The sequence below is a fragment of the Myodes glareolus genome, chromosome 5 (assembly GCF_982192425.1).
Source record: "Myodes glareolus chromosome 5, mMyoGla1.1, whole genome shotgun sequence".
Classification (NCBI taxonomy): domain Eukaryota; kingdom Metazoa; phylum Chordata; class Mammalia; order Rodentia; family Cricetidae; genus Myodes; species Myodes glareolus.
The window spans coordinates 105,974,338-105,998,390 of record NC_142030.1 but is presented as its reverse complement, the minus strand read 5'-3'; the positions used below and the strand labels follow the sequence as shown (position 1 = coordinate 105,998,390).

Here is a 24,053-nt window from a genome sequence, read left to right as displayed (position 1 = left end):
GCGCCTGACTTCTGTGCAGACCCCAGTCTCCCTGTCACTGGGTGTACCCTTCCTGAACCTAGATCCTTTAACACAGGAGTTTGCCCAGACCCATTAGTGTAGACGATAGCCTTCCAGATTTCATCTCCATCTCATGTGAAATAAGGTAACAGAGAAGTTTATTTCTACATTCTTTAACTAATTTGGCAGGTGATGGTGGTGCACACCTTTAATCCCAGCTCTTGGGAGGCAGAGGCAGGTGGAGCTCTGTTAGTTTGAAGCCAGCCTGATCTACAGAGCGAGTTCCAGGGCACTAAGGGCTAAACAGAGAAACTCTGTCTCAGAAAACAAAAAAACAACAACAACAAAAACAAAAAACCCCAAAACCTAATTTATGTGGTCACACAGGTTAGAAGACAACTTTTAGGGGTCACTTCTTTCCTGCCTCCATGTGAGGTTTTGGGATTAAACTCAGGTCATTGAGCCCTCTTGCCCATCCAGAGTTTATTTTTTAAAAGGCCTTATTAAGTGTTGCATTTCATGCAATTCCATCTTGATTCACCCTGTGCCTGTGTTAGAGCTAATGTTAGCATGGCAGACAGCAGGTTCCCATGGTGTATTCGTGGTTATAAAACAAAACCTTCATGCTGGCACATTTGAATGTGACAGACCAGACTTTGTAGCATGCCTGGGCTGTGACTATCCCTGATATACTTAGTTGCTAACATAAGTGGAGGTGAGTACAGTTGGGGGAAGTGATCCAGTCCCAATCTTGCCTCCTACCTGTGGAGCAGGCCTGTGACACAGAATTGGGAGGGAACAGCTGGGATTAAGTTTCCTAAGCAATGGTCCATCTTTCCACATTGGTTTTGCATGGCCTAACAGACACAGCTGGAGCCCAGGGCTGGGAGGAGTTCCAAGAAGCTAGCACAGTGTGAGGTCATAGGCCAGACCCAGGGTCACAGAGGTGGTGACTGGTGGCAGCAGGGAGTGGGGGAAGGAGAAGCAGTAAATGCTGCCCTGGAATTGTTTTCTGACTCTCAGGGTCAAAGGTCTGGTTTAGGGGTAAGTAAAGATTAGGAATGTTAACAAAAGGTCCACACTAACTTTTCTTCAAAGTCCTGCTGCCTATGGAGGCAGTTACACTTGGCTGAGCTCTGCGGGGAGATGGGGTGATGTCACACGGAGGGCAGGTGCTTTCTGTGTGCGTTTGCACAGTGCACAGTTGAGTGACAAGGAATCAGGATGTGCTTCTTGGCTCTGTTTGCAGTAAACTCCGCTCTCTCTTCTTGAGATTAGGCGTCTGTTTGGAATGGCTTTTCTCCAGACACATGACTTGGGCCTTAACAGCTTGAGGCCTGTTGCATGGGTGACCTCATCACCCAGAAGGTCAGGAACAGACGCAGGTCTCCAGCAGACCTCAGAGAGTTCACAGCCTGGCAGGCCCTGTCCATGGCAGGGTCCCTGCGCGTGTCTCACAGAAAGGTGACTCAGGAACCCAAGCTTCCATTAAGTCTCGAACGTCTAGAGAACTAACCTTGAACTTAGGTGTGCCAGTCATTTGGTCTGCAGTACAGGGTTCATTCTAGAAGCCTTTGCCAACCTCTCCGTGTGGTGGGTCCTGAAGACGACACCATCATCAGTGCCTACCCTCTTGAGGTTGACTGTCTAGGACACACGTGTTGAGTAGACTTTTGTCATCCATGGAGAGGGGCCCATAAGAGGCCAGGCCACCTGGAACAGGTTTAGCCTGTGGGCCCAGGGCCTGAACAGGGCATGTACTGTTTGGTGACATTTCTTTCCCCCCACACCTAGCACTCCATCCGAGCTCTGGCACTGAGAGTTTTACGGGAGATTCTGAGAAACCAACCAGCAAGATTCAAAAACTACGCAGAACTGACTATCATGAAGACCCTGGAAGCCCACAAAGACTCCCACAAAGAGGTTGGTTAGCCCTGTGACCATGCACAACAGGACTGGGTGGAGGAGGGCAGAACCCAAAACGAATGTTGAAGCTTATGAGCCTTTCCCTACTGAACTGGCCTGGGTTGTATGGAGTAAGATTCCTACTGCTGACATCAGAGCTGAGGAACTGCATGTCTAAAATGCTTACAAAGTGCCCCCGTGGTTCCCAGGTCCCAGCATCTCCACTGCTCTCTTACAAAGTGCCCCTGTGGTTCCCAGGTCCCAGCATCTCCACTGCACTCATGAGAGCAGGCAGGCTACATCTCTGTGCCTCGTACGTGTGGTATAGATGATGGGCTCTCAGCAGTCACTGGCCAGTTACTTGGTGGTGTGTTGAGCCCCTGTGATTCCCTACTCTGTGGATAGGCTAGAGACCTACAGAGTCTAAGGAGCTGTCCTCAAAAAGTGAGTCCAGGGCTGGATACATGGCCTAATTACTTGGGCAAATGTCTGTTATACAAGGATGAGTATCTAAGCCATCTCCAGAATCCACATTAAAAGCAGATAACCCAGTACTGGGTAGAAGGAGTCAGGTATATCCGTGGCATTGCTAGCCTACTCAGAAAACTGGAGCAAACGAGACCCTATCTCAGGAAAGAGGGAGGAGGGGAGAAAAGATGGACAGCTCATGAGGATTGACATCAGAGATGGCCCTCTGACCTGTGTGCACTCGCACACAAGCAAGTCCATTAACAACCTCCATCAACAGACAGGCGGAAACCAGAATGGTGGACTTAGAACTGGAGCAAACTCAAGATGGCAAAGAGTAGGTATAAGCCCACCAAGCCGTGACTGCTTGTCCAGTGCAGCCTCTTGGTTCTGCTTAACTATTGTGAGAATGCTCGTGGATGAGGACTTAAGTAGGGCAGTTCTTATACCAGCAAGGGAATGAGACCCTGAGGGTAGTTTTCCTCCTGGCCATGGTTTGGCTGCTTGGGCCTTTGCTGCTTTGACCTCCTCAGATTGTCATCTGGAGGAGGAGTCTCTGTCTCTCTGCTGGAGCCGTATAGTCCACAGCATAGAGACTCTAGGAACATTTCCAACAAGGGACTGAGTCTCTAAAACCTGGCTTGGTGGCATGATGGTGACACTCATGTTTGAACAGAAGATGCTCCCCTTACAACAGCTCACTTGAGCATGTAAAGCAGACAGGCTCATATGGTCAACTTCATTGTTCCCAGGTGAAGAAGAGAGGGCCCAAAAAGCCTGCCCAGTAGTTCAGAGCAGAACAAGTATGGACCAGGCTTTGGGTCTCTTAGGAGGAACAAACCATCTTGCAACAACTTTGTTTTCTGAATAGCTTGTCCTTAGAATCAATGATGAAAAATTGAAGTGAACTAGGATTCAGGTGTGTCCAACCAGCAGTTTGGATTCCAGACTGGCTATAAATGCAGTGGAATTCACACAAAATTGTAAGCTTACTTAAAAGACTGGAAGAGGTACGTACACGAGTGTGTACGTGCGTGCGTGCGTGCGTGCGTGCGTGCGTGCATGCGTGTGTGTGATATTTTTCTTTAGTTGTACTATGTTCTGTGTATACACGTATATGATGCACATGTTGGAGACAGAGTACAGTTAATTGGAAATCAGTTCCTTTCTCATGTAGAACCCAGTGGTTCAAACTCAGGCCATCAAGCTTCAGCAAGCACCTTTACCTGCTGGACCTCAGTCTTCTTTAAAGCTCAGCTGTGCCATTCTCAAGCATGCGCTTTGTAGATAGCAGTGTTAAATAGGCCAATGTCAAAAAGTTGGCCACACCTGGCAGGTGGTAGTGGCTAATTTGGTGACAAAAGACAGGCTTGAAATGAGATTAAAGTGAGCTAAAGGGACTGGAAAAAAATGGCTCTGTGGTTAAGGGACTTGGCTGCTCTTCCAGATGACACAGGTTAGACCCGCAGCATCTATACGACAGCTCTCAACCATCTTCAATTTCTGTGCCAGGGGATCTGTGACCCTCTTCTGGCCTGTGGGCCCCAGGCATGGCGTGGTCTACATGCATATGTGCAGGCAAAATACCATACACGTATTTTTTATTTATTATTGAACATTTAATTAACTAAGCTAATGTGGTGTTTGAGTACTTACTATCCAGATAGCAGCTATCTCTTTAAACTGGACTTCCAGTTTAAATATTGAAAACCTTTACAGTGGACTCTTAAATAAAAGTTAAAATTCACTATTTTATTTTTCTTTTCCTTGAACATGGTTTAGTAAGTGTGAGGTTCTCTTAAACTGCCCAGGAAAAGCGTGACAAGATCTCCTGGTTCAGATACGTTTCTCAGTCCTCTGTCAGCATGGGAGTCCTGTAACCAGCAGGTGCCACACTGCCATCACAGTGACCCGAGGGTGCCAGCGGGACATAGTGTTCTGAGGTCTGTTGGCAGGCTCTCTCTGCTTTGCATGTCTGGGCTCACCTTGATCTATGCCCTTGCCACTTCCTCCTGCAGCTCAGACTGCTACATGCCCAGGAGCGGCTCAGGAGCACCTGTATGTTTAGGTTTGGGGTTTGGTTTTTATTTTTCTTGAAAATTCTTCAAGTCTCTCTCTTCTCTCTCTTCTCTCTCTCTCTCTCTCTCTCTCTCTCTCTCTCTCTCTCTCTTTCTCTGTCTGTCTGTCTGTCTGACACATGTGTGCACACATACATGTGTAGGCAAGTCAGCCTTGGGTGTCCTCAAGTACTGTCTCCCTTTAATTTTGAGGCAGAATCTCTCACTGACCTGGAACTTGACCAGTAGTCTATGCTGTCTGACAAGAGACGAGAACCCCAGGGATCTGCCTGCCATCGTCTCCCTAGTCCTGTGACTGGAAGGGCCACTGCACCCAGTTGTTTATTATTATTATTATCATTTATTTATTTGGTTTTTCAAGACAGGGTTTCTCTGTGGCTTTGGAGCCTGTCCTGGAACTAGCTCTTGTAGACCAGGCTGGCCTTGAACTCAGAGAGATCCGCCTGCCTCTGCCTCCCGAGTGCTGGGATTAAAGGTGTGCGCCACCACCGCCCAGCTATTATTTTATTTTCAATGAGTGTGTATGCATGTGGGTGTGCTCGTGTCGCTGGGTACGTGAAGGTGGAGGTCTGGGACAGTTTCAGAAGTCACCTCTCTCCTTTCCCTCTGGGCTCCAGGCATCAAACTCAGGCCACTGAGGTTGTCCAGCAAGTGCCTTTACTTGCTGGGGCCATCCTGCCAGCCTGGCCTGTATGTGGGTTCTGGAGATTGAAGTTAAGTCCTGTGCAAGGTGTTACCAACTCAGGACCCCACACACACACTCTTTTTAACCAACCTGTCTCTATCCCTGGTCTCTGGTTCTCAGGGTTCTCTGAGATAGTTAGCTGAACATGCAGTTCCTGTGGTGGCCGTGCTGGTGGCTTCATTTTTGTCTATTGTATTTTCTTACATTTAGTACTTAGGACTCCAGCCATGCTTAGATGGGATCAATGGTGCTTGTAGGTTTCTGTGTCCATCATCCAAAGGCAAAGTCTGTTTTCCTGTCTTATCAACACTTCCAAAGTGTGCACATCCCAAGGGGCCTCTCTTAGAACTACTCTATCCTAAAAATGGAAGTGGTTTTACCTTCTCCAACAAAGCCCAGGCCTTCGTAGGAGATGAACACGCATCCTGACTGGCTCACACAGAACTGCTTCAAAAAATAGAACACCAGCCGTCTTCCCTGTCACCTGTCGATGTAAGGCAGAGACCGGAGAATTTCTGTAAGCTCACAAGCCAGTTAAGCTAGCTCACACAACAGCAAGCTTAAGAGAAACCCTGATGGGAACAAGGTGGGAGGTGGGAATGATGCCTGGAAGTTGTCCTCAAGCTCCCCGTGTTCACTGTGACACACACACACACACACACACACACACACACACACAAGTGGGGGGATGGACAGAGAGACAGAGAGGCAGAGCAACACACACACAGTGCTTATGTATTAGTGTTTAAGGTGGGGTTGCTGGAGAGATGGCTCAGTAGTCAAGAATACTTGCTGCTCTTGCTGTAGGGGACTGAGTTTCTTTCTCAGCATCCATACAACCATCAGTAGCCCCAGTTCCAGGGGATCCGATGGCTTCTTCTGCTGAGGATACTGCATACATATGGTGCACATATATACCTGTGGGCAAAATGTTCATACACATACTTTTTTAAGATTTAAGAAAAGGTTGCTATTCAAAATTGGAAAGGTAGGACTGGTGGCAAGATGGCTGGTTTCCTTACCGTGAGCCGAAGTCAGCTGTCATAGGTTCTTCCTGAAAGAGCTGTGAGAGCCAAACTTGTTTCTGACACACACACTAAAAATGCAGGTAGTAACTTCTGAAAGCCACCATCCACAGCTAATGGCAAACTGCAGAGACCAGACAAATGGGTTCAGAGCCCAGCTTACAGCTGCGTTTTAAAGGCTGGTGTTGGTCATCTTAGACATAATCCTTTCATAGTCCTATCTGAGTAGGGCATTCTCTGCCAGGATTTCAGCTGTCTATGTAGTAGATACTGCTGAGTTGTTGTACCTGTAACATCCGTGGAGTTCCTGTGTGTTGTGTTGGTGTTTGCATTCAGCAAACATCTTAAATGCCCGAGCTTGGTGCAATGGGCTCTATGATAATTTCATTCATGTGAACACTCTTCTCCTTTACATCTTTAATCTGTTTGTGGGAGCTGACTGAGAATCTCTTCTTTGACAGTCAGTGAGGGTTTCGTAAGAGAACTAACAGCCAGGCATGCTTCTGAGGCCAATGTCTCCTTCTCCAAGAATAGGTAGGACCCATTCTTTCCTATACAACCTGCATATACAGGACCATTTGCGAGACTGGGGGCATAAAGACAGAGCAGTCTGTCTGTCTGGATATTTTGTTTTGAGCAGCTTCTGTTCAAACATGAGTGTCACCGTCATGCCACCAAGCCAGGTTTTAGAGACTCAGTCCCTTGTTGGAAATGTTCCTAGAGCCTATATGCTGTGGACTATACGGCTCCAGCAGAGAGACAGAAACCCCTCCTTCGGTTGTAGAAAAGCAAAATCAGACCAAAGTCACTTGAAAAGAGAAGGTAAAAGAAAGCTCCCCAGCTGCCTGGCCTTCCCCAGCAGTAGGGATCAGTAGGGAAGTACTTGATCAGCCCTTTGAACACATAGCTGTGGCCAGAGGAAGCTTATCCTGAGGGGAATCCTTCTTGAAGTACCTATTAAAATTCCCTACCAGCCCCATCTCCATGGTCATCTGCAACCTCCTGGGTTTAGCAGAGCCGCCAGGAACCTAGAAGTCACGACCCCTCTGTGGGCCTTGCTTTGTCTTATCTGGTAGCCCCAGGCCCAACCAGAGGGCTCTCTGTCTCTTCCAGTTCCAGGATAACAGCAGCAATAACAGCCGTGGCTGTAGAGTAACAAACCTAAATCCACACAGATTCTAAATCTCTTATGTTTTCCATGGGCCCGATGTTGGGATTTGACCAGAAGCCCCATTTCTTTTGGATATTCTTGCTTTTTAATGAACAGACAGAGTCAGAAACCTAGATAGCATCGTTGTGCGGTCCCTAGCTGCAGCAGTCTCCTGCAGTGATACCCACCCCTCTAGTCACCTAGCCAGGGCCAGGTGGGAGGGAGCAATACAGCCTTCAAGTCTGTCCTGAGTCTTAGTTTATTACAGCAGAGATCATTCTGTGGTCCCTAACAAAGGACCCTGGGAACTTGGAACTGTCTAGCAAGGTTAGGGTGGACAGCCTGGACAGCAAGGACGAGGAGAGAGAAAACTGGAGCTGGGAGCACGGTCTGGGATGTACACCCAGGCCAAATCCCACTGATGGGGACTGCGGGAGTGCTCCCCATCAGGGAGTCAGTACAGTTTCCATGAGGACATAACTTTTCCACCTCCAGGACTGTCAGAATGGGCCAGGCCCAGGTGGCACAGCTACTGAAGGCAGCTGCTGTCGAGGACAGAATAAGTCTTCACTGCCCCTCGAGAGCCATGCCACTGCCCCTTAGCTGACACCTGCCCTTGAGCTACACAGCTGCTGAAGGCCACTGCTGTTGGCTGATAGATGGGTTTGCACACTGCTCAGAGGCTGTGCCTAGACAAGTCTCCAAGGCTCTGATGTCCAGGGTTATGTCATGGGGAGAAGATGCCTTGTGCCCCTCCCTGTGGTGAGGTGAGGTGACTGGTCCCAAGCCCCCCTCACCTTCTCCTGTTGAAGAAAGTGTGCTCATTTAAAAGAAAATAAAAGAAAGGTTATTACGTTTGTTTATTTTCTTATTTTGTGTGTGACACACACAATAAAGTAAAATATAATTTAACTGCATTTCATTGACTAGATCCAAGAGGCTATTTAAATCCAACTTCAAAAAAGCCTCTATCTAAATCACAGTTAAAATGATTTAGTCCCTGAGCTGCTGCCCGCTTTCAGTCTGTTCTGCTTGTGCCAGCCTTGCCAGGCCAGCGTCAGCCCTGGGCTGGAAGGCACTGTCACCTTTTAGAGATGGACAGTGGAGTTGGGGTGCAAAGAGGGGTTCGCTTCTCAGTCACTTCCCTGTGCAGCAACTTTGGGGTAGTCCTGTTCCTGCCAGGCCCCACTCTGCCCTCCCATTCCACACCATTGCTCCTGATGACCCCAGGCTCCCCAATGAGTAGGTAGCTCTCTTGTTTATTATCAGTTAGTGAGAATGTGAGATGGGGGGGGGGGGCACGTGCACACAGCAGTGACCACGTAGAGGTCAGAGGACAAAGGGTAGGAGTCATTCCTCTCCACCAAGTGGATCCCAGGAGCAAACTCAGGTCATCGAGTTTGGCAGTAAGTGCTGTTACCCACTGAGCCGCCTCCCTGGTCGTGAGTACACTGCCCTTGGTTTCCTCCCCTCTGAGGGTTTCGAAGCCCTAACTTGTCTGTGTGCCTGTTTTTCAAGGAGAAGCACTCACCAGGTTGTGACGAGTGATAAGATTATACAGTCCCAGATAATTTAACAGTGTTCCATGCAGTCCTTCCTATAGCTTTCCTGAGGAGAAGACAGGCATGAACATGGGAAGGGTTCTACCTCAGCCTCTATAGCTGCTGGGTAACAGAATTAGCTCCAGACTGGAGCCTCGAGCCTGAGCCTGCTTTCTCTCTCCCTCTTGATCTTGGCTTGTCTAGATGACACAGTAGTTACACTTCAGTTCTGGTTGCACTAAGTCCCAGCTCCTGGCTGTGCCATTTTGCCACATTAGTCTTTTTTATCATTAGTATTAGTATTAGTATTAGTATTAGTATTAGTATTAGTATTAGTATTAGTATTAGTATTGGTAAACAGGGTGTCTCTATGTATCTCTGAACTGGAGCTCCGCATGTAGAGCTGGCTGGCCTCAAATGCACAGAGATTTGTCTGTCTGCCTCGAGTGCTGGGATTAAAGACAGATGTGACCACGCCCAGCTCCCTCCTGTTTTCTAATGGACACCAAGTCGCCATGTCAGCTGTGTTTGTTGTGAGGCTTTCTGACCAGTCCCAGAAGGTGGCATCAGCAGCATCTCTTTAGCTTCCAAATGCTCCAGGAGCTAAACTCTGTGTGCCCTGGGGAAGAGCTCTTGGATTCTTGCCGTCGTTGTTTTTGGATGTCTGCTTTTTTTTCCTTTTCTTTTTTGTTAAGCCGCTCTGGGTTGTTCCCATGCATCTGAGACAGGGCCAACTCAAACTTGGTGCACTCCAAACCCGCAGTCCAAATGTCGAGAACTTCTGTGCCTTAGAATTAAGAAACCTAATCCTTAAGCAAACATTCATCAGTATTTCAAGTCATGATCCCATTTCCTTAAAAAGCTAGGTGCGCAGGAGGATGAAGAGATCGAGGCCAGCCTGGGCCTGGAGCTAGACCTCACGGCGCAAACCAGCTACAGTGGCAGCCTTTCCCTAGCTAGACACATCCTTAACAATGGGCAGGATGAGTTCCTGTGTTTCTACAGACAGAGGCGAAATCAAAATACAGATGTGCGCTTGCTCCTGCTGACGTGCATGCCCCCCACCCTTTGTAAAGCACCCTCAGCGCTGGTAGCCACCTTGTCTGCTGAGCGTGTTGCCTCCTTCCCTTCTGTTACTCGTGTTTACTTTTGTCCTCTGTTTGCTTACATTATAATCTCACGTCTTATGTTACAGAGAACATAGGGCAGAACCTAAAGTTCACCCTGAAACAGGCAGCCTGCCAAAGCCAGGGTTTGGCATATGGAGGGAAGTCAGAACACTACCTTCCCTGCCAAAACCAGTGTCTGTCTTGAGGAACTTGCTCTCACCCTGGGGGAAGAGAGGGCCTTCAGCAGCTCATCCTGATGTGCAGTCCCTGGCAGTGCCTTTCCAGACCATCTCCAGAAACCCGGTGCACGTGGACGTGGTTGTTGAAGTGCTTCGTGCCCGCGCCCTCTAGAGCCCCTGGATGTCCCTAGAGGACACACTGCTGGAGTGGGCTCCCTGCAGCAGACCTGACAGGGTGTCTTCCCAGCAGCGCACTGTATGGCAGCTCACTTGAGTCTCATAGCAACAGCCTGAGAGATGGTCTTACGCTGGAGGCACCAGAGGCTGGCTTCTTTGGGCCTGACTGGCAGAGACTGGGACCTGACTTTAACCTCTGTCTACAAGTCCCTGTTTATCCTACTCTCTGCTCCTGGTGAGGTCTTCAGTTCTGCTCACCACGCGTCAGCTTTCTTTACTGACAGCTCAACCGCATCTGAGCTTTACTGAGCTCAAGTCTGAAACTCGGTTTCGGTGCTGGTGATGTCACCAGTGTTCGAGTGCTTCCTGGGCATGTGTAAGGCCCCCGGTTCAGTCCCCTGCACCACCACTGCCACCACGCAATAAAGACAACACTGGGGCTGCAGAGTCCCGCCTCGTGCCCTCTGGTGTGCTGTGGTGGCTCTTCAAAGCGTAGAATTAGGTCTCCACAGCAACTTTGCTGCTGGGTCAAATCAGAAAGAGAGGCCTGCTTCCTGACACAAGCCTGTAACCCATCTCCACAGAGAACTCCTGCACTTTGGTCTTAGAGCAACCCCATGGTTAGAGGGAAACAGGGATGATGGAGCCCTCTCTCCTTTTCAGACAGCTGGTGCTGGAGAAATGACCTGGGATTAGTCTTTCCTAAGTAATTTACTGTGCTTTTGGTGTTGCCTAGAATGCAGTTCCTGGACCTTGTTGTTGTTGTTGTTGTTGTTGTTGTTACAGTGTGTGTGTGTGCGCGCATGTGGGGGGATGTGCATGTGTACATGTGTGGGTGTGTGCGCTGCATGTGTACATGTGTGTGGTGTGTGTGTATGTGTGTGGTGTGTGTGTGCGTGCCATGATGCACTTGTAGTAGAGATCAGAAGACAACTTTCAGGAGTCAGCTCTTTCCCTCCACCATGGAGGTCCTGGGGATTGGATTCAGACTGTTAATCTCAGCAGCACAATTTTAACCCCTGGAGCCATCTCGCTAGTGCCCTCCTCGGAGGCTCTGTGACTCGTTTTCATAAGGCCATTGAAATCTAGGCTTGTGTCCTGCTTTCTCCACATGAGCCGGACTGGTTCCTCACTGGAAATGTAAGCACAGTCAGAGGAGAACGCACCTGAGGTGACGTGTGCTCTATGGGAAGAAAAACTTGTATATTACAGAAAGATGAATATGGCAAACATATTGACTGCTGTGTGTACTCTGAACTCTGTACCCAGCCTGGGCTACAGAGAGATGGCAGAGATGGGATCTCGCCTTCAGGAAACTCTCTGTCTAGTAGGAGAGACATATCAGCAAGAAGATTGCATGAGCCTCACAGACTTCTACAGAGCCATGAGTCTCAAAAGATGACTTGCCCAGTTGGGTCCGGGATATGAGGGACAGACAGGGATGTACAGGGAGGCAGCTGGCCAGGAAAGAGCCAGCCCCTGCCACAGGGTGATATTTTAGAGGTCTGGGGAAAGCTAACCCTGTCTTGATGTAGCCCTGGACTGTGCTCCCACTCAGGATGCTGGGTGCAGCACGTGTCCTTTGGAGTTTGGACAGTGGGGAGATGGAAGGAGCCTGCGCTCTGCTTGCTAGCACCCAGTAGCTACAGATCAGTTCCTAGATGTATGTTGGTTGCTTTTCTTGTTGCTGACAGACGCCTGAGAAAAACTAAAGGAGGAAGGGCTTCTTGGCTCACAGTTTATGGTACACAGTTTATCATGGCAGGGAAGGCATGGTAGCAAAAGAGTAAGGGGTGGGGTCACACTGCACCTGCTGTTAGAAGTCAAACAGATGAACCTGTGTTCAGCTCCATCTCTCCTTTTTATTCAGTCCAGGATGCCAGCCCATGGGCTGGTGCTGCCCACATTTAGAGTGGGTCTTCCCATCTCAGTTAACCCACTCCAGAAACTCTCAGACTCAGACATGCCTAGAGGTTCTTATCCTAGATGATTGTACACCTGTCAGGTTCCCAGTATTAGCTAACAGACTGCCGGATCACTTCACGTGGATCTCAGCTATTGCATGTTTCAGAGCTAGTTAATGATGTTCACACAGCTGAACATAGGGAGTTTTTAATCCCAGCATTAAGTTTGAGACAGTTGAGACTCTGACTGAATAAGTATCTTGGCAGCTAAGACCTGTCTTCCAGACCACTCACCCTCTGTAGGCCTTTCTGGAACAAGGCTCCATACAGCTTTCAGAACACCCATGAATATCTTTTCTGCTTCCCAACCCTTGGCAGCCACCTCCTAACCCTGCCTTGCCGCACTAGAAGGTAACCCCTCAGGAGCTTGTCTCTGGGCCTCCACATCCTGACAATGACCCCTCTGAACCAACCTCCTTACCCTTCCCTGCACAATGAAGACATCAACAGATCTTTTCTACCCAATTGGATCCTGGAGCTCAGTTCCCACACCTAGGAAGCAGCTGGTCAGGACTGGGTCAGAGACACAGCCCGCTAGAAAGGGTGTGAGAATGAGCAGCCACAGACTTCCAAGTCCATTGCAAGGAGCACAGCAGCCACCCAGGAAACACAGGGAGGAAGGTCTTTCTTGAACAGGGACATGTTCCCAGACAAAGAGCAGGAGACAAGACAAGTGACTTAACCCATTAATCGGTGACAAGACCTGGGAGTGTCCCAGCTGTGCTTGGGTGGAAAGAATTCTACGTGGAAATGTCCCCAGGATCAAAAGCATGCTCTGGTGTGGCATGGGAGGGTCAAGGAGGGCGGGACACCCACGTGAGCCCTGTATGAGGGATAGCACATGTCCTGGATCAGCCAGTCTGGGACAGTGGGCAGGAACAGTGGTGACCACTGCAGTAATTCTAGCAGTTTTAGCACTGCACAGCACTCCACCCCATGCCGGGGCCACTGCTCAGGTGTGACTCTCTGCATGCTCCCTTCCAGGGCCTGTTACTTCTGACCTCACAAGACACTTCAGGTAGATTTTATCAATGTCTCCTTGCCAGGAAGGTTAATGTTAATGGCAACTTTTCAAGTTAAAAAGCATAAAGAAGAAGAAAAAGATCCCGTAATCAAATCACTCTGAGGGGCATGAGCCATATAATACATTGTCACTGAGATTTCTGTGTGTATGTATTCGTGTGTGTGGACTCTGGAGGTCAGCTTTCAGTGTGGGTCCTCAGATGCCATCTCCTTTTCCTACAAGACAAGATCTCACTGGCATAGAGCTCACCAGTTCAGCAAGGCTCGGCACCTGCCAACCACCCCAACAGTCCCCTTGTTCCCGAGTCCCAGCACTGGGATTAAAGGTGCGCCACCACTGCCTGGCTAAAAGTAACTTTTAAAATATATTTTTAATGGCTATATATTTTCTCACTGGGTAGGGTAGAGCACTTGGGAGATAGAGGTAGGCAGATCTCTATGGGTTCAAGGCCAGCATGGTCTACAGAGGGAGTTCCAGGATAGGCTCCATAGAAAGACTCTGTCTCAAACAAACAAAAAAATAATGGTTGGCAGGACAGTTCAGCAGATTAAAAGACCTACTGACCTGAATTGTTCTGTGACCTTTATACACATAGCATGCCCATGCCCACTGCCCCCAAAATATGTGTGTGTGGTGTGTGTGGTGTGTGTGTGTGTGATCATCGCAAGGGTGAGGATGATCCAAGCTTTGGGGTGTCAGCTAGTCTTGTTACTGTGTGAAGATTGGACTGAAGAATTAGCTGCAGAGGAGGGTTGAAGGTGAGTGTGCAGTCCAGGACTGGGTCAGGGGAGAGCAGGAGATTCTCACTGTAACTTGCCTGCGTGAAGCTTGCTGTCTTTGTTTACATGGCATTTACCTAAGGTGCTTCCTTGCTGGGAGACATCCCATTTTACAGATGAGGAAGTAGAATACTAGTTCTTACAGGGGACGTGCAGCACCCTAAGAGCTTTCCAGAAGTCAGAGCTGCTCCCTCAGCCGTGTGGCAGTCATTTATGCACTTCCTGAAAAGTGCACGGAGGGAGCTGAGAATGTAGTCACTCAGCTGGGATGTTTGCCTGAATGCAGTCCTGGACTCCATCTCCAGCACTGCGCAGACTGGGCTGGTGATACCTGTGTGAAATCCCAGCACTTGGGAGGTAGACACAGGGATCAGAAGTTCAAGGTCATCCTCAGCTATATACTATGTTAAAACCCAATCTGGGAGAGAGACTTTTTCTTAAAAAGATGGATGGATATAATGAACTAGCTAATTACAAATTAAAAATACAAGGTAAAGAGCATCATGAGCACAGATTCCTGGCCACCAGCTTCCACAAGAGATTCCCTAGGAAAACAGCCTTCTCCCAGACCCAGCCCCTCCCAGGAACATCAGTCTAGAAGACTAATTTTCTCCAGGCTTCGTGTCAGAGGGTCCCATTGGCCCTTGGAAAGTATTGACTTTCAGGTCCTAATCTTTCCGGGTAGAGATTCTCTACTGCTGTGGTAAGAATTGTCTCTGAGGCAGCACCTTGGGGAAGGCTGAGAAGCCACGTTGCTAAGGAGATCTCAAGGTGGTGGATGCAGCTGTGAATACATGTGCAGTTGCTGCTACGTGAGCGGGGACACATTTGGAGACCACCCTGCTGAAGTGTTGGCCCCAGGCCTGTACTTCCTTTTTCCACACAACAACCCAGGTTGTTTTTAATTTTTCTTAGCAGTATTAGAGGAAGCGGGTCATTGTATCTGACTTCTGGAGCCACGCAGGAGTGGTGTTTGGTCTTTTTCAAAACTCCTGAGGCAGACACCACTCACTGTGAGGTCCTCTTTCAGGTGGTGAGAGCTGCCGAGGAGGCTGCATCCACACTAGCCAGCTCCATCCACCCCGAGCAGTGCATCAAAGTGCTGTGCCCAATCATCCAGACAGCCGACTACCCCATCAACCTGGCTGCCATCAAGATGCAGACAAAAGTGGTGGAGAGGATCACCAAGGAGTCCTTGCTGCAGCTCCTTGTCGACATCATCCCAGGCCTGCTGCAGGTACGCGTCCCAGTGAGGTCCAACTGCAACATGAAGGGGGCAGACCGGAAGCCCCAAGTGACGACACTGTCCTTGGGACCTACATTGTTTCTATTTGCAAAGTATTTTGTTTGCATATTTTTAATAATGGGTTTCACTGTGGCCTGTTCATGCCGTGCCTCTTGTCGTGTCTCCCCCATTGCCTTCTCCTATCTCCTGAGGATCCCTCCCCTCATCTGCTCGCATGTCTTTGTTTACTTTTTTGCTAGTTTGTTTGATTTTAAAAACTCAGGTTTTTACACAAGAGAATATTCTCTAGCTGATGCTTATTTTAACTTATTAAAATCAAGCAAAGCCCATTTAGACATAGTGCCCTTTGGTAACGAGGCAAAGGATCTCAAGAGCACACATCCACTGATGCTAGACTAGAAATCTTCCTATTTCTTGACAACCTGGTGAGTTTCCTAAGGGTTTCTTCCAGGAGTGTAGATGAGGGGTTACCCTGCCAGTGCTGCACCGATGGAGATGTCTCTCCCTTTCCCAGCAACCATTTACTACCTGTCGATGCTTGGATGAGGGATTAGGGGCTCGTGGGCCCTTCTCCTACCCCCAGAACAGGATGCTGACAGGCCCGGTTTCGCACAAACACATCTTAGCCCACGTGCTCCTCCATGCAGCAGAGGAGAATTGATAGTGCACACCACCCTGTGGCTCCGGGAATGAACCTTCTGTTTAGTGTAAACATACGCTGTGCATGGCATCTACAAATGCCTTTTGCATACCTCCTGTGGTTCAGCCCTGGGCCAAAGGAGCACAGGGAGTATACGTCATGCATACTTTCCTGTCCTGTGTCTGTGTTTGATGGAGCTCTCCTGCTCCAGAGGCTTCCTAGCCTTCCATGAGACATGGCTGGACCACATAGCAGCTGAAGCGACAGTGTCCTGTGCTGTGTCACATACAGAGCAGGCATCAGAGAAGAAAGGTAGAGAAACCAACTTCCCATTTCGTGCATGCTGCTGTCTGCAAGGGTTTGTTTGGACTAGTGTTGAAGACTAGATTGTCCCAGGAGGAGGGGAAGACACAAAGGCTGTGCAGTTGCCAGAGCTATCTGCAGCAAAGCACATGGCCCCATTTTAGGTGGGACATGAGGGACACAGGAAGTCCCTGCAGTCCCTGGACAGTAGAGAAATCTTGCTTTTAGGAATGACTGGTGGTATTTTTTAAAGTGTGTGTGTGTGTGTGTGTGTGTGTGTGTGTGTATGTATGCATATGCATGCACTCACGCACACACACACACACACACACACACGTGTTGGTCAGAGAGCAGCTTCCACCCCGCGGGCTTGGTAGTACATGCCTTTGCCTCCTGTGCTGTACCCCAGCCCTCTCTTTTCTTTAAGCCGTTTCCACGCAGGCAGTTTTCTCCACTACCAGGAGGAACCTGGATGGTGTATTTGGTTCTCCACTGCTCCCCGGGGGTTTTCTCTTTCCATTCCTCCTCCCTCTTACCATCTGTAGTGTTAGCACCCTGTAACAAAGCAGCCAGCCTGGCACCCACATCTCCCTGCCCCTGCATACCACTCATGGAGCCAGCCACTTTGACCCTGCAAGGCCAGAGCTCTCTGGATTCACGTGCAGGTCTGACAAGTTCAGGGTTGCACTCTGAGGGCGTCTGGATGCTGAAGCACTGACAGGAGGCACAGCTTTGATCTCACTCTCTGTCCCCTCCACTCTCTAGGGTTACGACAACACTGAGAGCAGTGTACGGAAGGCCAGCGTGTTTTGCTTAGTGGCAATCTATTCCGTAATCGGAGAAGATCTGAAACCTCACCTTGCACAGCTCACAGGGAGCAAGGTATGTATAGTATTACCTGCTGTTGCCTGCACCTGGGCCACCAGCTCATCGTGAGCCCCTTGGTGGCAGCTCTTTTCACTGGGTGTGTTTAGATGTCTGACTTCTCAGAAGGCATTTTCTCTGAGGTGAAAAGGACTGGCTATGAGGTAAAACCATGGAAGGTGGTGCTGAATGACATACCACAGGCCATTCTAACCGATTTTTAAAAGACAACCTAACTTTCAGTATATTTACTGAAGGAAGACAACCTTGCTCAGAAACAGGTTTCCCCCACTCCCATCCCCCATGGAATTATTAAAGAAATTTACCTCAGGGTGGACAAGTCATTTCAGTGGGTAGAAGTGTTTGCCATGAAGTCTGATAGTCTGCATTTGATCCAGGAACCCACATAAAGGTGGAAGGAGCTATCCAGCTTCCACACGCATTCTGTGGCATGCACATGTGATGCAGTAATAAATTATTTTAAGATTACTTCATCCTTGAACAAATTGCTGAACCGGAATTGAGTGCCTTGTGGCCATCAGCGGCAAGAATGGCAGCCTTGCCCTGGCCCTGCTGCACCTCAGGCCCTGCTCCATACTCTTGGCATGCCAGTGGAGAGCAGAATCCAGGGGCACAGGGCCCTGCTCCTTGTCAGAGGAATCTTCTAGTGAAATGCCTTCCGAGTTGGGCTGCCACTTTGACACAGTTGGGGAGCATCATAGTCAGAGCCTCACTTCCCCAGAATGTGGGCAGCTCTATGCCCTGCTACAAGACAGGATTCCCTCAGGGGCAAGAATAGTTATTCAGTCCCTCCAGCCTGTTTGAGGGTATACACTACTGTCTGAGAAGAAATATGTGGGCAGTGGTTCCTTCCGGTTCATCTGCCACCTTGACACTGCTGACATGCATCGTAGCCAGGTCTCTTCCCACCACCCCAGGGGCCTTGCTTATGGAACTCACCTGTACAGTGTCAGAAGTTCCGTGGCTAGCAACCCCAGCCACCATCTGCATGCCAGTGGCCCTCCCTCTAATTGTAAGGACATTACCCTTAATGGCTCTACACATGGTCAGATGTCCCCCGAGAGCAAAACTAGCTAAAGTTGAAAACTACTAGTCCAGAGGACAGACTTGAAGACAGATGGAAAGAGGCAACAGAAGCACATGGGGTAAGTTAGGATGAAGCTGGCGAATGTTGCCTAGCAGCACAAAGCCCTGGGTTCCACCCCACATTGCATAAACTGGATTTGGTGGTTTTCATCTGTAATCCCAGTGCTCAGGTGGAGGCAGAAGGATCAGAAATTAAAGATCATGTTCATCTACATGATTAAAGGCTAGCCTGAGTTGCATGAGACTGGATGGATGGGTGGATGGATGGACGGACAGAGTTAAAGGCTAGTCTGAGTTATATGAGAAGATAGATAGATAGATAGATAGATAGATAGATAGATAGATAGATAGATAGATAGATAGATAGATAGATTTGCCTTACCTGACCCAGCCTCCATGTTCTTCCACCTCCCTTCTGTTCTGCCAGGACTCTGATCAGATCACTTTTTTTCCCCAAGACAGGATATCTCTGTATAACCCTGGCTGTCCTGAAACTCACTCTGTAGACCAGGCTAGCCTGGAACCACCTCTGTAGACCAGGCTAGATCTCAAACTCAGACTTGCCCCTGCCTCCCATGTGCTGGAATTAAAGTTGTACAACACTACACCTTGCTCCGATTGCTCTTTTCACTGTTGATGAAAATAGTAACCATAGTCACACAGCTTTCTCTTTCTCCTCTCCTCCTTTGCCCCCTCACAGGGATTCAGAGGTGACTTTGCTACAGTGGCCACCATCTAGGCCCGATTTATAAAGTGGATTGGACTTACAAATAAATTAATCTAAAAATATTCCCCAGCCTTTTCTGATATATATGATTTATGCATGTCTCTTCCCTCGTGTGGGTTAGATTCTTGCTCTGTTAATTGTACCTTGGTGCACACAATTTTAATTTTAAGGAATAAATGTGTCTATTTTTTTGTTTGTTTGTTTGTTTGTTTCCTGGACCGTTGGGAGTCCATTAGAGAAATCATTGCTACATCCACTGTCACGAAGCTGTTGTCCAGCTTCCGTGTGAGTGCCAGGTTTTACGCTCTTACATCTCTTAGACTCAGGTTTGTCATTTGCGTGGGTTGTGTCTCTGCCCCTTTCCATCCTGCTTGTCTGTTTTGTCCTCCCTCCCAGGCAGCTCTGCCTCTGCCGCACTGTGATGCCGTAGGTGCAGGGTTTCCTACTCCCATGTAAGGTCCACACCTGAGAGAGCAGTGTTGGTCTCTCTGAGACGGGATCAGTTCCCTTAATATGACTATCTTTAGTTGCATCCATTTTCCTGCAAATGACATAACTTTGTTATTCTTTATGGCTGAAAAAATCCCATTGTGTATGTGAACCACGTTTTCTTTTTGATTCCTCTGCTCTTGGCTACCTAGTTGGCTCCATCCGGGTTAGTGTTTGTCTGTGGTGTTAGGTAAGATTAAACTTGATCCTGCTGCAGAGAGCTGTCCATCTCCCAGGACCACCAATTTGCTGTAAAGATAATCTCTCTAGCACAGTCGTGATACCATTGTCAAAATACCTGTGGGAAGGGTTCCTTCTGCAGGCTCTGTGCCGTTCCACCATGCACATATGCATAAGTCCTTATGCTCGTCCCACATGGTTGGCTTTGCCTTTCTCAGTGTAAGTTTTGCTGGGTGTGTGTGTGTGTATGTGTGTGTGTGTGTGTGTAAGCCGTCCTGCATGCCACCTGGTACCTATGTAAAAATCAGGACAACTTGCCACTTGGTTCTCTCCTTCCATATGGGCCCTAAAAACCAAACTCAGCTCACCAAGCTCGGGAAAAGTGCTATTTCCACTGTGCCATCTCACCGGCCCGGTGTTTCGGGATGTTTGTGATGAGGTCTGACTCTGCAGCCCAGACTGGCTTCAAACTGGTCCTTCTGCCATGGGCATGAGCCACCATACTAAACTTAATTTTCCTTTTTTTCTTTTTCTTTTTGCAGTGCTGGGGAAAATCAAAACCAAGGCCATCATAGATTTCATGGGGTCAAGCACAGTAACCTCAGATGTGGCTGGCATCAGCAGGTGTCTGTAGGGGGGTCTGGGGAAGGAGCAGCTGCAGCAGAGGGGCAGAGGCGTCTGGGTCTTTGCCTGGGCTGTGCTGGCCCTGCCCCTAGGCACCTTCCTCCGCAGCTCTGACAGCCCAAGCTTCAGGTCACTTGTTCTCTGAGCTCTCCCCATGTGCTAGTCAAGAGCACCCCAGCAGAGCGTCTGGGAACCAACTGTCTTTAAGCACCGGCCTGCTGACCTCTTCCCTGCTCTTGCCCATCTCCCTTGCTCACTCGTCTCTGTTTTCTTCTCTCTGCAGATGAAGCTCCTCAACCTTTATATCAAGAGGGCCCAGACCACCAACAGCAACAGCAGCTCCTCCTCCGATGTGTCCACACACAGCTAGTGGCCGTGCCGGTCTGTGAACCCACGCGGTGGCACCTCTGCGACTCCCCATCAGCTGTCTAGTCCCTTCGAGGAGGCCGCACATAATTTATTACAATCAGTATTTTGGTCCCTTCCAGCTTTTGTGTAGATTTTGCTGGTATTGAATGTAACGGGAGCAAGGCCTGTTATGCAGTCTCCCTAGAAACAAAAGAACTGAGAACAGAGCCACACTCACACGTGTCTTGCACCGCCTGCTGACATCACCAAACCATGGAGGGCACAGTTCTTAGGACCCAGAGCTCTCCAGCCTGTGCTTGGTACACAGTAGCATATTTTTTCAGCCCACAGACCTGGGGGTGGTTTGGGGTGTTGCTGTGTTCTTTATGTCTATGTTCCTAGAGCGTGGTCAGATGGGACAAGACCCCCACCTGTGGTCCACCTGGCCCTGAGAGAGGCTGTGTGTGTCTTTAGGTTTTGTCTTACGAGAACTTGTCAAAGTGGACCGCAGCCTGGGCACAAAAAGGACAACAACCTGGAGCTGGCCTCATGCCAAACAGGCTGCACAGGAGCCAGGCCTGCCTTTGGGGACAGAAATCAGTAATGCCACCAAAATTTTCATGGTTGCATTAAATAAAAGGTGACTGCAGAATGCCAAGATTGGAAACAGGCTTGCATTGTGTTTCCTTCCCAGGGAATCACTGGCCTAACCTCTTGAAGGTCTTTTGACCCAGCAACTAATGTAGAGTCTGGCTAAATATATTTTGATTAAAATTCTTAAGCCAAATGACAATTCTTAATGCAATCATGCAAACTTTTTTAGGCTGACCTTGGACTTGGTATCCTCCTGCCTCTAGCCTCCAAAATACTGGGTTTATAGATATGGGCCACAAGCCCAGCAAAAAGATTCTTTGGGGGAGTTAATTTTAGCAAAGCATGTGCCCTTGCAGTGCAGAGCCCACTTCAGCTACCAGAGATGAAAGGAGAGGTTAGGCACTGAATTCTCAGCCCTGATTCCAGCACTGCTCTCTGACCTACCAAATGATTTGGTTGGCCATGGTGGCGCACACCTTTAATCCCAGCACTTGGGAGGCAGAGGCAGGTGGATTTCTGTGAGTTCTAATCCAGCCTTGTATACAGAGTCAGTTCCAGGACAGCTGGGGCTATATAGACTCTGTCTCAAGAAACAATCAAAAAGAGGTAGGAAGGTTGAGAAAGACCTATGCTGTATTTAGAAATACACTGAAAATGAAGGCCGTGTGTGTGTGTGTGTGTGTGTGTGTGTGTGTGTGTGTGAAGAGTGGCTCACACGTGTAACTGCCCCCACTGCTGCTGTCCGGAGAACTCAGGGGTGCATTTTAAGGATTTGCTATTATTGACTGGTCTGAAATCAAAATTTAGCAGGCCAGACCTTCATTTTAGTTAAAAAAAAAAAAAAAAGAAAGAAAAAAGAAAAAAATCCTGTCTGTTAAGGGTTCATTAATGAAATTCCTTCTCACCCTCCACCAGGGTCCCTGTGTTGTAGCCACTGCCCTGTAGAATTGTGCATCTTGGCCCGGTTACTTAGGAGTTCTCTTATGCCTAATGCAGTTAGAAGGGCCCTTCTCTGGAGTTCTCTGCCCCACAGATGGTCACCATGTCCCCACCGTAACTGGACAGTTCCAGAATATTGCCTGATTTCCTCATGGCACTCACGAAGGGCTAGCCTCGAATGTCATGTGCCCTCTTCCACCTGAGTAGAAAGAATACAGTCATTTCACAGGTCTCTTGGGCTCAATCTGAAGACTGCTGCCCACAATGCTGAGGAGACTCGCATGCCATCACCACCTCACGGAGGGCGACTGCGCCGCTCCGGAACCCTGACAGCTACTGCTGCCTTGCCTTGCCTCCACCTCCCCAAAGAACTCTGCTGGAAGCACCTAGACCCGGAAGGACTCTTCACGGCTCCCAGAACTGTGTTTGCCTCCCCATCTATCTTGACTATCCAGGGCCTTGAAACCCCCTACCCTGTATCCAGGGGGACTGCTCATCTGACTTCCTGCTTCCTGGCAAGCTGCCCCTCCCTTACTGGACAGGCGCTCTCCAGGTACACTGGTGTGCTGTGCGGCCCTGGTGCCCACAGATGGCCTGGGCCCGCCCGCCGTATCTATGGCTCACTACTAGCTTATCACCACCTGTGCAGCTCACGCGGCAGGTTTGTCTCAGACGTCTTCTGTTTCTTTCTCTGCCACCCTTATGGAAACTCACACTTTAAAAGACAGCAGATTAGAACTTCGTAGACCCCCAACCAGGACTCTGCTAACAATGTTTGGAAGAAATAAATGCTCTGAAAACAATCAGCCACCAAAATAGCTCACACGCATGGTCCCTGCGCCCCCAGATTGGGTGTTGTTTGTTTTGGGTTTTTTGGGGGCTTTTTCATGTTACATCCATAATCTGTATTTATATCTTATTTGTTTCACCTTCCAAGTGTATCATGGCAAATGTACAGATTTTTTTGTTGTTGTTAATAATGTGCTAGGATTTGCTAAAAAAGAAAATTAAAAAAAAAAAGACCTCGAGTTTGCCCTGGAATATGTGACAATCCAGTTAAAACTGTGTTTGGTACTGTGAGAACCCTCAGGTGACCTGTAGTTTCTTGTCAGATTGTCATTGTCCTGCTGTGTTTACAGAGATACTGAGAGCACACCTCTTTGTGACAGTAAAGGGTCAAACTGAGAAGGTGAAACTGAGTAGTTCAGCCAGTAATGGCACTTGCTTTGTGGTCCTGACAACCTGAGTGTGATCCCCAAACCCATATAAATGTAGGAGAGCACTGACTCCATCCAGCTGCCCTCCAGTCTGCATGTGAAGGCCACAGTATGAATCTCCTCCCCACCATACACATACAATAATAATAGATTTAAAAAGAAAAAAAGGCCAGGCATGCCTTAATTTCAGCACTCTGGGAGGTTTTCTCTTGTGTGAGTTCGAGGTCATCCTGAGCCACATAGTGAGTTCCAGAAGAGCCACAAGCTGTCAACAAAACAAAAGACCAAGTACTGTCTTGATGGTGCACACCTTTAATCCCAGCACTCAGGAGGCAGATGGATCTCTGTGAACGGCCATGTGGTGTAACATGGAGGGCCAGCTTGTTGGGGTTTCTGTCCCGCCCGGTACCCCACAGCTGGCAACTCCCAACAAAAATCACACACAGGACTCCATAAGATTATAAAGCTGATTGGCCCATTAGGTCAGGCTACTTATTAGTTCTTATGACTTATCTTAACCCATTTTTCTGATCTATGTTAGCCATATGGCTTGGTACCTTTTTCAGCTGGGCAAGTTACATGCTGCCTCTTCGGTGGTCTGCGCAGGAGTGGAGAGAGAGCTTCCTGTGTCCCAGAATACTCCCAGTCTCTTTGCTCCACCCCTACTTCCTGTCTGGCTTTCCCGCCTATA

The 24,053-nt window shown here is 48.8% G+C and overlaps 1 protein-coding gene across 16 annotated transcripts in view; it reads left to right on the top strand.

Moving 5' to 3' along the window:
• The window catches only part of Clasp1 (cytoplasmic linker associated protein 1), a 217,653-nt gene extending 194,480 nt beyond the window's left edge, over nucleotides 1–23,173 (top strand). For all 16 annotated transcript variants that reach the window (XM_087906617.1, XM_087906616.1, XM_048443840.3 and 13 more), the window contains 4 exons: nucleotides 1,795–1,923; nucleotides 15,115–15,321; nucleotides 17,039–17,155; nucleotides 20,548–23,173. In XM_087906617.1, the coding sequence (XP_087762743.1) occupies nucleotides 1,795–1,923; nucleotides 15,115–15,321; nucleotides 17,039–17,155; nucleotides 20,548–20,634 (540 nt within the window). In that variant the 3' untranslated portion in view covers nucleotides 20,635–23,173. The remainder of the gene's footprint in view (nucleotides 1–1,794; nucleotides 1,924–15,114; nucleotides 15,322–17,038; nucleotides 17,156–20,547) is intronic.
• The last annotated feature ends 880 nt before the right edge of the window (nucleotides 23,174–24,053 follow it).